Here is a 15,883-nt window from a genome sequence, read left to right as displayed (position 1 = left end):
TCGTTTTTCAGCTACCATTTTCTTCAGTTCTTTTGAATAATTAATTCCTTTAATTGTACTCTTAATTTCTGGTGTATTATTCCAAGCAGATTATTAAATATCTACTATCAATTTTTCTGCTTCAAAATTCAATTATTCAGTTGTTGAGATGTACATTTAGTTGAATTCGTCGTTCAATTCTTCAGCAAATCCTTCTTTCACCATTAATATAAGTTATATCTTTTCGATTATTTCTTTTGAACCACTGTTTCTCGAAGTTTAACTTGAGCTACTTTATTTCGACTCTTTTGTAATGTTTTGGCAACTGCACATCCTCTATAACTTACCGGATGTACTTCATTACAGTTTGCACATTTCGCCTTAGCTTTTTTATGTTTTCTATACTTTGTAGTGATATATTTGCCTGAACATTTACATATTTGGGTTCTCTTGTGCAGAATTGCTGTGTGCGTCCATGCCAGTGAATTGGCATCTTTTGCATTGCGGTATTAAGTTCAATTTTGTAAGAAGTTCGATTTTTCGTCCAGCAAGCAAGTCAAAGTCGATAACATTACTTACGATAATTCGGGTGGTCTGGGCATTCTAATTTCATTATTTTGTCCATTGTTTTGTTTTATTTTTAATTGCTGCGGTGAAGATCCTAGGGTATTATTTGCTTTTCTTTTTTTATTTTTAACCGTTATCCAGCCTACTTCTTTCTGCAATTCTTCTTCATCTGTTTCATATGTTAGAATTGGACTGGTTTTGTTGGCTTGGTGGTTATCATTGTTTTGTCTTTGTCCTCAGTGCTATTTTTATTTAGTTGCAGCTGGAGGGTGCATATCTGTTTTTACATATTGGCTAATGCAATTTTAAGGCTGTCCCGCGCCGACTTTTCGTTCATCCACGCATTGTAGAGTACCTGTTCGTTCTGTGTTCTAGTCATGTTCTCTAGATTTAAAACTACAATATGTCATTTTATCTTTTTTTTGTGCAGTGTTCTTCTACATGTTGAGTGATGTTGAGTTTTTGACCCTTAACACTTTATGGCATTTTGCATTTATTTTCTACTGTACTCACTTTTTTCAGATCGCACTTTCGTAAGCTGTTACTGTTACAGTTTTTTTAACGCCGCATTTGTGACATAAATGTTGCACTTTTGACACGTCTTTACAAAGGTCACATATACTAGAATAATGGAGAACAAGACATGGTCAATGTTTATGGAAGATTCTCTAGCCCGCAACGACCGCAAGGAAGGTGAACATAAGAAAAGTGTGTAATGGCAGTGGACTAAGAATAATTTTATTCAATAACTACTCAAGTGTTATGACCTTAAAAATATAGTACTCTACAAAACAATATATATTATCATATACAAACACAAGTCTATATTAGTTAAACGTAATATTTTTTGTGTTAAATTCAGAACGTGTATTTCAAAATATTCGTGTATATTCGTGTTTATTCGTGTGTATCAATTCCAAAATGTCTAATAGTTTCCTAGCTGAAGTAGGGACAACGTAGTATTTTCTATGAAGAACTTGTGTGCGAATACTTTCCTTTTTATGTCGTAAAACATCAGAAACAATATTTAAACTGTTTCTAGTTGACTTGCACAATCATTTGTAATTTAAACGCCTGGGAAACTTCATTGATCTCTTCTTTGTTTACTTTTAAAACCTATATCTCGGTTGAATCCTTTGAGTATTATTAAAGTATAGCAACAACTACATAAAAAAAACATTTCTCATGACTACTAGCATCAGTTTAGCAGAGCACATTTTAAATGAAATACATTGTAAAAAAATATCACAGGTCTACTTAATTTAGTATAAAAATAATATAAATGATTATTTTATTGAAACAATTTGTTTGAATTAGTCAGTATGATAAACGAAAAGGAAAAGACGTTGATTGATGAATTGTATGGATATTCGTTGTCAGGAATACGACATCCTAACGGTACCTTCATCTGGGACACCACTGGCACCAAAGTTGTCATGGAAAAAAATTGGGAAATTGGAGATCCCAGCAACTCCTTTTATAAAGAACATTGTCTAGAACTGAAATTCGGAGACGACGAATACGTTTGGAACGACTACCCTTGCGATGAGAGACGAAAATATATGTCAAATTAGCAGAAAAGAAGGACCTCACGGCCAAGACTTGGAAAATTAAAGCTTTTTGACGCGAGCAAGTAATTTGCCTACTTGGTGGTCAAGAAAATGTTTAAAATTAAATAATATACAAGTTTTATTCAACCTACGCATTACTAAATGATTGATTAAAAAACAATTTTATCATTTGTTTTAAAATTCTATAAAAATACGTGTACCATCTAAATCTTAACGCAATTTTAAACAACAGATAAAATCATATATATTATATACAAAATGTGTTTAAGATTAGATCGCCAGCAATACAAATATAGTGATTATACACACAGTATTGATGTAACTTAAGAAATATCAATAAATAAAAGTCCTAATTTGTTTCGCTATATCAATTTTTAATTGAAAGGTTAGAACGTTTTATATCTATTATAATGTATGCAGTATATATTAGCTGCTTGCATGTAATTTGATCAGAGGTATCAATATGAACAACATATCCTAACTGATCCATAATTTTAACATTCTTCTACATAAATAATTTTCTTTTTAGTGTCATTGACTCATATTATTCAATGTATACAGATTCTAATCATTGATTTAAAAACCTGCTGTTAATGATGGTTCGTCCGATGCGATTTTAATATTAATGACAAAAAATAGCCTGAATGATAAAAAATTTATGAAAATTGATGAATCAATAGTTTCCAAACGTTTACATACATTAGAAAAGATCCAAATTGGATGAGAATGGATACCGTCCTAATTTACTGGAAATGCCATTTTGAATAATTGTGATTGTAGTATATCTACTACAACAATCAACAGTGCAAAAAGTTATGGGTTAGCAAAGGAGACCCACACCGACTCCGAGGTGGAATATTCATGGCCAATAAAATTTTGTTATGCGTACGGTCATGTAATAGTTGGCATGTTATATAAAGCACCTATTATATAAACTCAAACATATAGTTAAATATGTGTATAATTAAAATTAACATACTAAGGATGTCGATATATCAGCGAATAAAAATGTTGATACTGAACAATGCAAAATTGACTGGCTGGCCGTGGGAATCCCAGAATAAAAGTTCGATACTTTTCTTCGCTCTCAAAAACTTTTGTTACGTAGAAAATCACTTTTTTCCATTCAATCAAAATCCATCTGCTGTTAATGCTCGTAAAGCACAAAACAAAATAATGCAGCTCAAAATAACGCACTAGTCTAATAATATATGGCAGTTAAAAGAAGGAGTGATGCATTTAGATCATTAACAAAACAACTTGCCCTCGATTATTATAGAGAGTAAGCTATTTTGTCAGGTTCGAATATTGCCCTGATTCAACTACAATGCTCAAATTGATAGTTTTTCTTTCCATTACAACACTCTTTCACAAAATATAATATTTTATAATTAATATTTAATATATTTAACCATAACAGAATTAATTTCTATTATATAATTGATGACTGAACAACATTGATAGAACTCTGGTTGGAAAGTACAAGACAAAGTAAAATTGAATAAATAAAAGGTAGTGACTCCGTATCTCTCGGAACGATTTGGGATTTCCTTGAATGACACATGTCTTTGTCTGTGTTTTAGGGAAAAAAATATCGAGAAAATTTAATCAAAGAAAACTTGCTTTTACAATTTGATCTATATAATTCATAACTGTACAATATTAGTTTTTACTGAACATTGCATTACTGAACAACACTTGAATAAAAAAACAATATTAATAAACACTATATATATGGTAAACCTACGTAACAGTTTTTAGGACTCCCTCTGGCGTGAATTTGCCGTCTCTACGTTACGTTACTGAATAGCCCTTGAAAATTTACGGTACTCAGTATAAATATAATAATCAAGACGTTAGGTTGTGGTTGGACTATTTATAAAAATGTACGTCAAACTTGTATCGATCTTTATAGTCGCATTATTCAACGTATGTCTTGGCGGTCAGTACGTTAATTCACTTATAATTTCACATTTTACATGATCAGTTTTTTAGAATTTGTAGAAACTCCAGATAAATTATATTTTGCGTCAAAGGAAGCGGTAAGTTTTTTCTATGGACCTGTAAATTAGATTTAAAGGATTTGCTTTCTAATTTGAAGCTTTATTTCGAAAAATAAATAAAGCGTATCTTATTTGAACTATTGACCATCGATAGCTGCTACCTTTTCCCATTTTTCAAGCAATTTACGATTTCATCTCGAAAGAATAACACAAATGAATTTTTGCTTATATTCCGGTTATTTTTTGCGCAGTGCTCTGCCCAAACGCATCTGTTCTGGTCGATAGCCCTTTCATGGATATATCATGTAATACTTTCAAATCCCCATCTTCACTTTTTCTGGCTATACAGAACGCTCTTTGTTTTCGGTGTTAAAATCACTTTGAGACATTTTTAATGCCCTAAAAATAGTGTGTGGCTTCAGCATGAAGTTGCTTACAAATGTATATGATGCAATTTAATAAACAGTAACACCATCTGTTGTAAATCCTTTGAATTTAATTTGTAGGTCCATATAAAAATGAGTAGACAATTACCAATATTTTGTTATGCAGCTAAACTGGACTGAAGCTAAAAAAGCCTGTGAGGAAGCTGGATTGGAATTGGTTAGTTTACTTAGTGAAAATGACAAAGCGGCACTTGAATCGTTTTTGAGAGAATATAAGTTAGTCCCACAAGATGAGTGGAGTATGTATTTACAATTCTGAACAACGTAATTTGTTCATATATGGTTTATATATTTTTAGCTGGATATTGGTTAGCTGGAATTAGACATCCTGATGGTAAATTCTACTGGGATACCACCGGTACTAAAGTAGGAGAAGGATTAAGTGACTGGCTAATTGGAGAGCCGAGCAATGCTTACTACAAAGAGCACTGCATAGAGTTAAAGCAGGCGTTTAGCGAAATGGGCTGGAATGATTACTTTTGCGTTGAAGCACGCAAATATTTATGTCAAGTCCCCAGAGCTGAAGGTCCTCGCGGAGGGGGCTTAAGAGATTACAACTTCTTGGCTGAGGAAAATCGCTTGAACGAAATACCCAGTTATAGGGTACCGATGCCTTTTGATGATGGAGTAATATATCTTGATGCAAGCGAAATATTTGTTAATAAACCCTTTTAATTTATCAACATATGTTTAAATCTAGATTTTATTAAATTATTATTGTAGAAATCAATTAATTTGTAATTAATTAAAATATTTTTACTACACGTTTCTGGGAATTGGGACTTAAACAGGATATAAAATATTTGGCATTTATATGATGATTATCAATAGTAATGCTCTTAAAATTTCCAAGTATACTTGGGCTGAGATATAATTATCTTCAAATATTTTTGGGAGGCTATTATCAGTATTCATCTCTATATACACGACTATAATTATATCGCTTTTTTGTTGTATTTTCTATTACCTATTATATAATGTAACTCTGCAATTTATAATCAATGTAATATGTAACATACGTTAATGAATTAAATGGTAAAAACCATTGTGAATCCATAATATCAGCTTAACCTGACATAATAAATTATTAAACAACTCATAATGAACAACATCAAAATTATTTATTTATTTTTTACATTGTTACTAGTCGTTGCCGACTAACCTAATATTTATCTTCACAATAACTTAAATCTAGATATATATCTAGGAGGACCCATCAGCCCTTTTTCAAACCCATCTCAAAACATTTTTTAAGTGTTTTGAGAAAATGTCGGCCTTCTCTTTCTTGCTTCTAACCCAATTATTTTTGTTTGTTTTATTAGGTGGATTATGCTGCCGGGATCTCCTAAGCTTTTTTGTTACTTTCCATAACGAATAGTCTGTAGCCTCAGCAGGTGTCAAGTTTTCTAGATATTCTCAAATACCTTGGTTTTGTTCATTTTGGATTAGTTCTTTCATTTCTTTTATTGCCCCATTAAATTTTCTTTTATTCTCTTCGGTTCTTTACTGTTGCCAATTCCGTCGTAACTTTATTTTTTCTGCTACCTTTTTCTGTACTGTACATGACATATGTGTATTTTTTCTTGGAAATGTTTCACTGTTACTCCTAACAGCGGAATATGCTGCCGCCTGTATATTTTTGTAAGGTTTATTGCTGCTATTTCTATATCCATTTCATCAGTTTGTAACGGTAACTTTAGAGAGATGTTTTGGTCTTTTCTGAGAAGTATTCTCTAAATAAGGGCCAGTTAGTTCTATTATTACACAGAGAAGGGGGTTAATCTTTGAAGAAATTGTTGCTATTATTGGTGAATGATCAGAAGACAGGTCGAAACATGACTCTGCATAACATTTTTTTGTATCAATATTTTTTGCAATACAGAAATCTATTGTATCTGGTTTTTTATTTCTGTCTGAAGGCCAATATATTGGTTCACCAGTAGAGATATGTTGTAAATTATCTGTCTTTATTGCTTTTAGTAGTTCTTTACCTAAAAATATAAATAATCTATAAATCTATTACCTAACGTACTGAAGAATTCTTGAAAGTGTTCTGCCTTGTTGTTATGTTTGGGTGCGCAATAAATCGTAGACATTGTTGTGGTCCACGGACTTCCTCTATGGTTATACTGGTGGCTTGCAGGTAGTGTTTGCGGAATTTTTCTTTTTCGAAATGCTTTATATCATCTCGAATTATTATGGCTGTACCTCCATGTGCTTTATAATCAGGGTAATTTGTATTATAAAGTTTGATATTTGAGAATTTTCAAATAATGTTTGTCCGTAAAATGTGTTTCGGAAACCATCTTAACGTCAATATTTTGTTCAGTTACAAAAATTTTTAGTTCCCTGGCGTTTTGTTGGAGCCCATTCGCATTCCAGACGGTGATTTTGTAGCTAATGGTTTCAGGTATTAGGCAAGTTTGCTGACGACGGTTGTGAGTAGCCCAAGCATCATACTCATTTGATCCACTAGTTTGGCCATCATGTTTTCTAATCTAGAAATGTTGCTGCTAGTTTCAGTAGGTTATGATGTGGTTTCTCGTTTTTGTGCTGAACCATTTTCAACCATTTGGGCATGTAGACTGGTAGGTGTGGATTGTTTTTGTTGCTGTTGATGCCTTTTTTCCCTTAAGGCAGGATAGAGTTTCTGTTGTAGTTGCTTGTGAACTGCGCAACCCTTGTAGTTGGCTGGATGTTTTCCGTTACAGTTAGCACATTTCACTTTTTCACCGCGAACTTTACCAGTACAATCTCCTGTTTTGTGTTCTACTGCTCATTTTACGCATCTATATGATTTGCGAAAGTAAGTCTTTGTGTGCTCGTGCGCTTGACACCTCGTGCATTGTGGTATAATTCTTTTTGTATGTGGTGGTTGGCATTTAATAATATTATTTTCCAATTTGGTGATTTCATACACCTCATATGCCTTATTATTTCTATTAGGTTTTAAATTAATATGGAACATAGGCAGAGGTTTTTTTGTCCTGCGATGTCGTATATTGTGAACATTTACGACCTCGTGGCCTTTTTCAGCTAGGGCTACCTTGATGGTGTTAAAGTCCGTCCCGTGATGTAATCCTTTCAACACGAATTTAAATGTTCTCTCGGATTTTGGCCTGAATGTATGGTATTGCGTGTTTCTTTCATCTAATTATTTTACTAGAACTTTAAAGTGCTCCGCTTCGAAAAATTGGATTTTAATTCTTTCATAGCTCACTGTTTTAATTGTGTAGTTCGTAGTAATGGTTTTCAATAGGTCATGGATGTGTTTTATTACTCCTATCTTATAGACTGTTATTGGTGGTGGCTTGGGAACAAGTTTTTCAGGGCTTTGTTGTATATTCTCTTCAATTTTTTCCGACAAGTTGCTAAAGCTGTTTTTGTCTCTATTGGTTTCTGTAACCAATAGTCACTGATTTTTGTTTTCATCCTCACGATTTCTTCTTCTGGACTTCTCAATCGTTTTTTGTTATTGACTTTTGTCCATTCTGTTTGTGGGGTTTGCGTTATTGCTGATTGTTCTAATCTTATATCATAGTGTTCAGGTGATTTGGTTGTATCGCTATTGTTTGCCATTTTTAGATTATTATTATTTTATTTTATTTACTTCCAAAGATAAAAAATAAAATGAATACATTGTTTATTTCACGCACCCCATTTTTCACTAATGTATTATTTTTTGCACTAGTTTTAGAGCAAAAATACTATAAACGAATTTTAAAAGGACTGTTGTAAAATAAGGGAAAATAATTTTAAAACGTTGATAAAAATGGAATGCCGTCTTTTTGTCTGGTCACGTAAACACGTATTCACTACACTTTAGGTCCACTGAGAGACGGATAGCCGCACCTGTTATGCGTTTTTAACACTCATTTAAATAACAGTAATAAAATACTCGGATTTTTTTTTTAAAGAAATGTATCTTTCTAGAGCTTGGAGTGTATTGAAAATACGTCTTCACCCTACAAAGGTTGGAACCGAACTATAAAAATATAAAAATCAATATAATAGATATAGAAAGAAAGTAAGAGAGCTGCTACATTCTGATATAAGATAGATAAGGGTAACATATTTTCGGCAAGTTCTAATTTTCTGAAGGATATATTTTTATGGAATATTTATTTATTTTATATTGTAATATTTTCAATTTACCCATGTTTGATATATTTACTTATGTAAACAATAAATTCTTAATTTTCAACGAATTCGCCAAAAGAATTATAATTAAATTAAAAGCTCTTGGTCAACCATTTATTCTAAATTAATACAAAATAGTATACCGCCCGAATGTATGCCCTCCGTGGCGGCGATACTATAAGCATCAAAACAAATCATATATTAGGCATATAACTAATTACTTGCTATTACTTGCCTTAATCGCTATTCTACGAGCCGCTATAGGATGCAATTGGTTCACTTCGTCGAGTTTTCGACCAAGTTTGGCACGACGGTTTAATATTCAAAGCTAAACAGCTTGGTCTATCGAATGACTAATCTAGCTGATAGATTCATACTTGGACGGTAGATCCTTTCAAATGAGGATCGGTGACGCAGTCTCCTCTCGAAATCAAATCTCCGCAGGAGTTCCGCAAAATTCTCTACTAGCTCCTGCCCTGTTCAACCTGTACATGGCTGATTTCCCACTCCACAATCATTCTTGATTCACACAGAATTTTATGTAGATGCACAGCATTCTTCACAACCCGCTACAACTCCAACGCTATTCGCGACAGACTCCAAGTCCAACTGAGCCAGGCGATTGCGTTGCACAAGTTCTGGCGGCTGCAGATATACCCGAGCAAATCGATAAAGTTCCTATCCCCTGGCTCTAGAAGGTATCATACCTCGGTCTCCAATTCGACCGCAAGTTCTAATGGTCAGCCCAAAACCGAGCACGCTATCTGCAAAAGAAATAGCGTCTACACTTCCCACTCCTCTGCAAAAAAAGTAAACTACCAATCCGCCAAAAAACGACAGGATACATTAAAAATCATCGTGGTCTGGTAGATTGACTATACTGCGCTGACCCCAGTGTTAGAAATATTTGAATATTCCCAGTATTGCTTGGGACCTCATGAGTAGGACTGCGTCTTATCTATAACCAAACTTCTGATACCGGCAAACTGTTAGTATATTCGCAGTATATTCAAGGGATACTTCACCTAAAATAGATGCTATTACTAAGACATATAACGACTAAAATATACTTCTAATTGGTACCAGTCAATGCAGTTTTTGTTATTATTCTTAAGGCACAAGCTCCATTAATGAATTGACTACCTCTAGCTGGTGGCTGACGTACTGTAGATGTGTTTTCATAATGTTGGTTGAAATAATGGATTATACCCAAGAATGTTTTCTTGCAGAATTGACATGCTAAATTTTCTCTATAAATGTAATATTTATTTTAATAAATTTATTTAAAATAATTTAAATAAAATCAATCAAAACATCAAAGGATACTTTTATTATTAAAAATCTCCCTAGTCGCAGGCATCGTCAAAAATAGCGATCGTCCGACGATTATTTCCGATTGCAAATTCCGATTTTACCCGAACGCACAGGGTCTACAGTTTAACGACTACTAGCGTAGCCTAGAGACCGCGACACAGCTCCATCACCCGATGAATCAGGTGTCCTTCCTTAAGTGTAAGGAATTACTATAGTTTTCAAATTACCGGTTTTAATTTCCATTACAACAACTTTGTTTTACTCTAGACGAAAGATATATAATATACTAGCGACCCGCCCCGGCTTCGCACGGGTGCAATGCTGATACTAAATTAAATACACTACAGAAATAATATGAACGTTGTATATAAAAACATAGCGGCCCGCTCCGACTTTGCACGGGCATAAAATATATATGCCTATGTCACTCAATGAAAACATGATTAAAATCGATCCAGTATTTTTGGTTCATTCATTACTGCCCTTGGCCTGCACGCATTAAATTTGGAGTAAAACAATCCCTCTTCCCCTATACTTACTATGAAGATTTCCTGCTATCTTTGGAATATCTAAATTCATACAATTTTTATTATATTACACATTTTTAAAAGCAAATTTTAAATTTGTAATATCTCCGAAAATATTTGTTTAATTTACATGCTGTAAGGAACCATATTGATCTATATTAATTGCACACTGTATTTAAGGTACTTAATTCGATAAGGATTAATGCCGTATTGCTTAAAATAGCTTCGTAAATAAGCCATTTTCTCACGTAAAAAGTAAACAATAAAAATGGTTAATGTGGGTTATCCCTAAAAGATAAACATATACCATCGCGGACTTTTTTGTAGACCTTTTTATGGTCTACAATACTGTAGTACATTAATTTGATCTAACTCGTAGGGTTGGGCAGCGTTTTTGCTAATTGCTAAATAAGCCTAAAAAATAGGTTAATTTACGACATCACGTTAGAAACTTCTAAAATTGGCAATGTTGCCTTAGTATATTATGCATGTATTATACATATAAACCTTCCTCTTGAATCACTCTATCTATTGAAAAAAACCGCATCAAAATCCGTTGCGTAGTTTTAAAGATTTAAGCGCACATAGGGATATAGGGACAGAAAAGGCGACTTTGTTTTATACTATGTAGTGATAATAGATATATAATATATTTGATTATAATTGAAATAATTTTTGTTATATAATTCATAATCAAGCAACACTCGAGTTTTTAATAAATTCGTTAATTTGAACGTCTGTTATTCACTTGGAATAACAAAAACAATGCTAAACATATATGGGATAATAGTTATAAGGACTCCCTCTACCATAAAATTACTCTCTATTCGTTATCGAATAGCCCTCGAAAATTTACGGTATACAGTATAAGCGTAATAATCAAGGTGAAAGGTTGTGGTTGGACTATTTATAAAAATGTACGTCAAACTCGTATCGATCTTTATAGTCGCAATATTCGGCGTATGTCTTGGCGGTCGGTACAATCAAAATTCACTCATAATTTCACAGTTTTATATGATTCTCATTTTCAGAATTTGTAGAAACGCCGGATAAATTATATTTTGCGTCAAAGGAAGCGGTAAGTTTTTTTCCTATTGGCCTGTAATTAGTATTAAAGTATTTTTTTTATTGTGAAAAATCCGTAAAAAGTATTTTATTCAAAATATTGTCAACGATAGTCGCTGCTTTTTCCCATCTCTCAGGCAATTTAAGGCTTCCGTCTCGAAAGAACGATGTATCCTTTTGAGGCTCTCCACAAATTGATTCACTTTTGGTATCTTCATAAGAAGTGAAGCTCTTGTCAGACAAGTCACGAATCCTACCACTTCATTCTAATTTCTAGCGTCCTCACTTCTCAGCACCGGTAGCAATACAGTGGAAAAAAATGTTTCCCATTTTGGCGTTGAAGCAGTGTCTCAATATCTCTTGGCTTCAGTTCGTGGTATTGGCACAATATATCCTTTTGGATCGTTCCCATGTTCTTATAGCAATTTGAAATTGTTTCTTGTGGTTCCCCAAAAAATTCGGCTTATTCTTGTTGCGTCTTGCACGAATCATCATCGAGTGATGTCTTCAAATCTTCATCTTTAATTTCTTTTGTTTTTTATTCACTTTTAAAACATCGAAATAAACAATTGATTCAGCGTGATTGTCATAAACTTCGCACTGCGTTCGATGACCTTCAGACGCCTCCTTCTTCACATTGAAATAAAAAAGTAAAACTTCCAGCAAATTCAATTTTCTCGGCACAAATTCAGGCATGGCCAAGGTTCAGAAAAAACGTTTTGTTCGCACTTCGACAAAATGACACTGCTGGATACTGAAAAATACTGAAAAGTGGCTTCAACATACAACGTTGGTTACAAATATACCCGATACGATTTAATATAAATCCTTTAATGTGTAGGACTGTACATAAAATTGTATACTAAATTCTAAATATTTTATTATGCAGTTAAACTGGACTGAAGCTAAAAAAGCGTGTGAGAAGGCCGGATTGGAATTGGTTAGTTTACTTAATGAAAACGATAAGGCAGCACTTGAATCATTTTTGAAGGAATATAAATTAGCCCCACAAGATGCTTGGAGTATGTATTTTCAATGCTGAACAACATAATTTATTTACGTATGAATTATATATTATTAGCTGGGTATTGGTTAGCTGGAATTAGACATCCTGATGGTAAATTCTACTGGGATACCACTGGTACTAAAGTAGGAGAAGGATTAAGTGACTGGCTAGTTGGAGAACCGAGTAATGCATACTTCAAAGAGCACTGTATAGAATTGAAGCAGGGTTTTAATCAAATGGGCTGGAATGACTACTTTTGCGTTGAAGCACGCAAATATTTATGTCAAGTCCCCAGAGCTGAAGGTCCGCGAGGAGAGGGTTTACGGGATTACAGTTTCTTAGCTGAAGAAAATCGGTTGAACGAAAGACCCAGTTATAGAGTACCGGTGCCTTTTGATAATGGAATAATATATTTGGATGCAAGCGAAATATTTAATGTTAAACCATTTTAAGAGACTTAATAAAAATCTTATAGATAATCTAGTAATTTATATTATATTATAAAATATTGTTTTATTATAAGTTTCTAAAAATTGGAACTTGAACAGGATATAAAATATTTGACGTTTATATGATGATTATCAATATTAATCCTCTTAAAATTTCTAAGTATACACGGGCTGAGTTAAAGATATAATTATCTTCAAGTATTTTTGGAAGGCTGTTATCAGTATTCATCTCCAATATACACGACTATAATTATGTTGCTTTTTTTGTTGTATTTTCTACTGTAAACTATAACTCCGAAATTAACTTTATAACAATTATTATACCATTATGTAAATTTTATAGCTTAAACAGAATAAAGTATACCATATTTTTGGCTTTTTGATGTCTTTTGTGCGAGCATATATATGATCAAAATTACACCTCTTTGATCACATAAAGTCATTCCACAACATTGAAGGTTTTAAAGTATGGAAAGATTGATTATATTGCAAGAACCACTAATTCCCCTCCAAGGTTGGCGTTTCTTAATTTGATAAAAGTATTACCACTTCTAATTATTATTTCAAATTATTTCAGACAAAATGGCAAAAAATAAAAGCTGACAAGTGCAAGATGATTTGGATGGAAGAGCCACAGTCCTTACAAGAGGATATTATGTTAGTATCTTTTCAAATTATAGAACAAAAAATTAGCTTGCTAACAAGCATATTTGAGACATATCTTAGAAAAAAATGAAGAAGTAACACCTTGAAACTAGTGATATATCTGCTGTGCAAAGAATAAGGGAATAAGAGGTAAGTGACTCTTTTCTCTAGAACTACTGGGTTTAATGAGTTTTACTTTATATTTTAGGTGGAAGATATGGTAGTTCTTTTGGAAAGAAGCTAAGAAACGATTGTTGACTTTAGTGCGTTTAATGGGTGGTTTTAAAATGTTTGCATGTTGCCCACCAGTTGTGAAATACTTTTTCCATATTATTTCACAAATTTTGTACTTTGGAGAGTATCAATAAATATAATTCAATGAAAGATAAGAAAAACAACTCATAATTTTGACACGTTTTTTTTGTAATAACCATTTGCAAAACAGAAGTCAAAGTTAAATGTTATTTCAGATTCCTGCAAGTAAAATATAATTATTTATTTTTTCGTGTTTTTAATGAGGTTTTTATATAATTATATGTCTTATTATTAATCATTAATAGATATATAACACATATTTATCATTCAAAGACATCGTTATAGTAATAATTAAATTACAAGGAAAAACAGGTTTTTTTTCGAAACCAAAACATATGTCATATTCCCGCCAATTTTTTTCATGTTCGTTCAAATTTGTTGACCAGATCCGCGGCTCCTGGAACGTCATGCCCTGAAAGCCATTGTGGCGAACTATGGAACTAAGCAAAGTGCAGGTGCACTACGACTTTGAACCAAGTTGAAACCTGTTCTACACGAATGTTCGCCGAATTCAGTTCTGCTCATGCGTATTTTCAATTTTCCTACGAAATTCGCCACGAATTCTCAGATCTGTACTCACCATAATATTTATTGCCTCTAATAACCTAACCTACCTCTAATAACCTCTAAAAACACCGCCACTAACACAAGGTAATGTTTGTTGATTTTAACCTTAATGAGGTGTTTGGTTTATTTACTATTTTCATAAAATTTTAATTGTTACTTTTAATTATTATAAGTGTTTTATATAACAATATAAACCAAACTCTGATAATAAAAAGAATATTCAACATGGAAATCTACTATGAAAACTCTCTAAATCACCGAACATAAACAAAACAAAAAAGATCAATAGTAGCGTTGGGAACTATCGACTGAAAACAGTCGAAACAGTCGATAGTTTTGCGACTGAATATAGTAATTACTAGTGTTGGGAACAATCGACTGAAGTCGATTATCGACTATTTAGTAATTGACTACTTTTTACTATCGACTATTTCAGTCGTTTACTTTTAGTTACTATTTTCGGTTGTACTAGTTCATTCGACTGATTTTTAAAGTTTTGGCCTTGTCGTCCTATCCGCAACCTTGAAAGTAATGCGCTGAATTTATGCTTATATAGATTTATATGTAATATATGCGGTTTTATGTTTTTTGTAGTTTGTTTGTGATAGAATTAAAATTTGAATTAAATAGTAAATAATTATAATAATAATTATTTACAATCTTAAAAAAGCAGGATTTGGTATTGCAAATAATGCTGAGCCGATACAAAAAGTTATCACAAAAGATGTATCTTCCATTCTAACTTCAAAAAATACAAATATAGTTTCACAACTCGAAATTCAAGACACAACTACTGACCAAGAATGTATTGACATCTGGAGATATTTTAATAAACAATGGCTAGAATGAAAGAAGTAATTACTCCAAGTACTGCAGCAACGTTACAGATTATAAGCAGTATTTGGAAATGCCATTTATTGGGCGTTTAGAAAACCCATTGGATTTTTGGCAAGCCCATAAAATATTTTCAGTTTTATGGGCTTGTCAAGGATTTTTTTCAAAATCTGAGCAAATATCGAAGAAATCGCCCCACGGGAGAAAAGTTGATGATAATATTTGTGAACAGTAATTTAAAAATATTTCCGTTCAAAAATAAATATTTATTACTAATTACTATTTTCAGTCGCTACTTTTTTGACTATCGACTGTTTTGCGATTATCGACTGTTTCGACTGTTTTCAGTCGATAGTTCCCAACGCTAGTAATTACTATTTTCAGTCAAATGCACGTTTCGACTGTTTTGTTCAATTCGTGATGTCAATATGTACGAACTCTTTCCTGTATAAATT

General features: G+C 32.7%; 2 protein-coding genes and 1 long non-coding RNA gene across 4 annotated transcripts; all 3 read left to right on the top strand.

The window, feature by feature from the left end:
* Positions 1-3,909: 3,909 nt before the first annotated feature.
* On the top strand, positions 3,910-5,677 carry LOC143190230 (salivary C-type lectin 2). Of its 2 annotated transcripts, none has more exons than XM_076394412.1 (4): positions 3,910-4,059; positions 4,113-4,159; positions 4,673-4,805; positions 4,865-5,677. In XM_076394412.1, the coding sequence occupies exons 1-4, from the start codon at positions 4,002-4,004 to the stop codon at positions 5,239-5,241; spliced, it is 615 nt and encodes a 204-aa protein (XP_076250527.1). In that variant the 5' UTR covers positions 3,910-4,001; the 3' UTR covers positions 5,242-5,677. The 2 variants fall into 2 exon arrangements, with proteins under 2 accessions (XP_076250527.1, XP_076250535.1); XM_076394420.1 differs by having other exon boundaries at positions 3,989-4,059; positions 4,627-4,805.
* Positions 5,678-11,374: 5,697 nt separating this feature from the next.
* LOC143190248 (salivary C-type lectin 2) lies at positions 11,375-13,097 on the top strand. The gene is made up of 4 exons (XM_076394427.1): positions 11,375-11,520; positions 11,579-11,625; positions 12,502-12,634; positions 12,694-13,097. Exons 1-4 carry the CDS (start codon positions 11,463-11,465, stop codon positions 13,068-13,070), a joined length of 615 nt encoding a protein of 204 aa, XP_076250542.1. The 5' UTR covers positions 11,375-11,462; the 3' UTR covers positions 13,071-13,097.
* Positions 13,098-13,722: 625 nt separating this feature from the next.
* On the top strand, positions 13,723-14,117 carry LOC143190264 (uncharacterized). The gene is made up of 2 exons (XR_013004200.1): positions 13,723-13,862; positions 13,921-14,117. It is a non-coding gene; the product is annotated as an uncharacterized LOC143190264 (long non-coding RNA).
* Positions 14,118-15,883: the final 1,766 nt, after the last annotated feature.

This window comes from Rhynchophorus ferrugineus, unplaced genomic scaffold (genome assembly GCF_030347505.1).
Source record: "Rhynchophorus ferrugineus isolate W39M unplaced genomic scaffold, kcgeb_rfMv2 rfM1, whole genome shotgun sequence".
NCBI classification, from domain to species: Eukaryota; Metazoa; Arthropoda; class Insecta; order Coleoptera; family Curculionidae; genus Rhynchophorus; species Rhynchophorus ferrugineus.
The sequence above is the reverse complement of the archived record's forward strand: the minus strand, read 5'-3'. Positions and strand labels throughout refer to the sequence as shown.

Excerpts from the sequence above, each read along its gene's own strand:
- LOC143190230 (XM_076394412.1), top strand. The coding sequence starts at position 4,002 with ATGTACGTCAAACTTGTATCGATCTTTATAGTCGCATTATTCAACGTA. Across the intron at positions 4,060-4,112 it reads ATTCAACGTATGTCTTGGCG|AATTTGTAGAAACTCCAGAT; the intron begins GTCAGTACGTTA and ends TCAGTTTTTTAG. Across the intron at positions 4,160-4,672 it reads ATTTTGCGTCAAAGGAAGCG|CTAAACTGGACTGAAGCTAA; the intron begins GTAAGTTTTTTC and ends TTTGTTATGCAG.
- LOC143190248 (XM_076394427.1), top strand. The coding sequence starts at position 11,463 with ATGTACGTCAAACTCGTATCGATCTTTATAGTCGCAATATTCGGCGTA. Across the intron at positions 11,521-11,578 it reads ATTCGGCGTATGTCTTGGCG|AATTTGTAGAAACGCCGGAT; the intron begins GTCGGTACAATC and ends TCTCATTTTCAG. Across the intron at positions 12,635-12,693 it reads AGCCCCACAAGATGCTTGGA|CTGGGTATTGGTTAGCTGGA; the intron begins GTATGTATTTTC and ends ATATATTATTAG.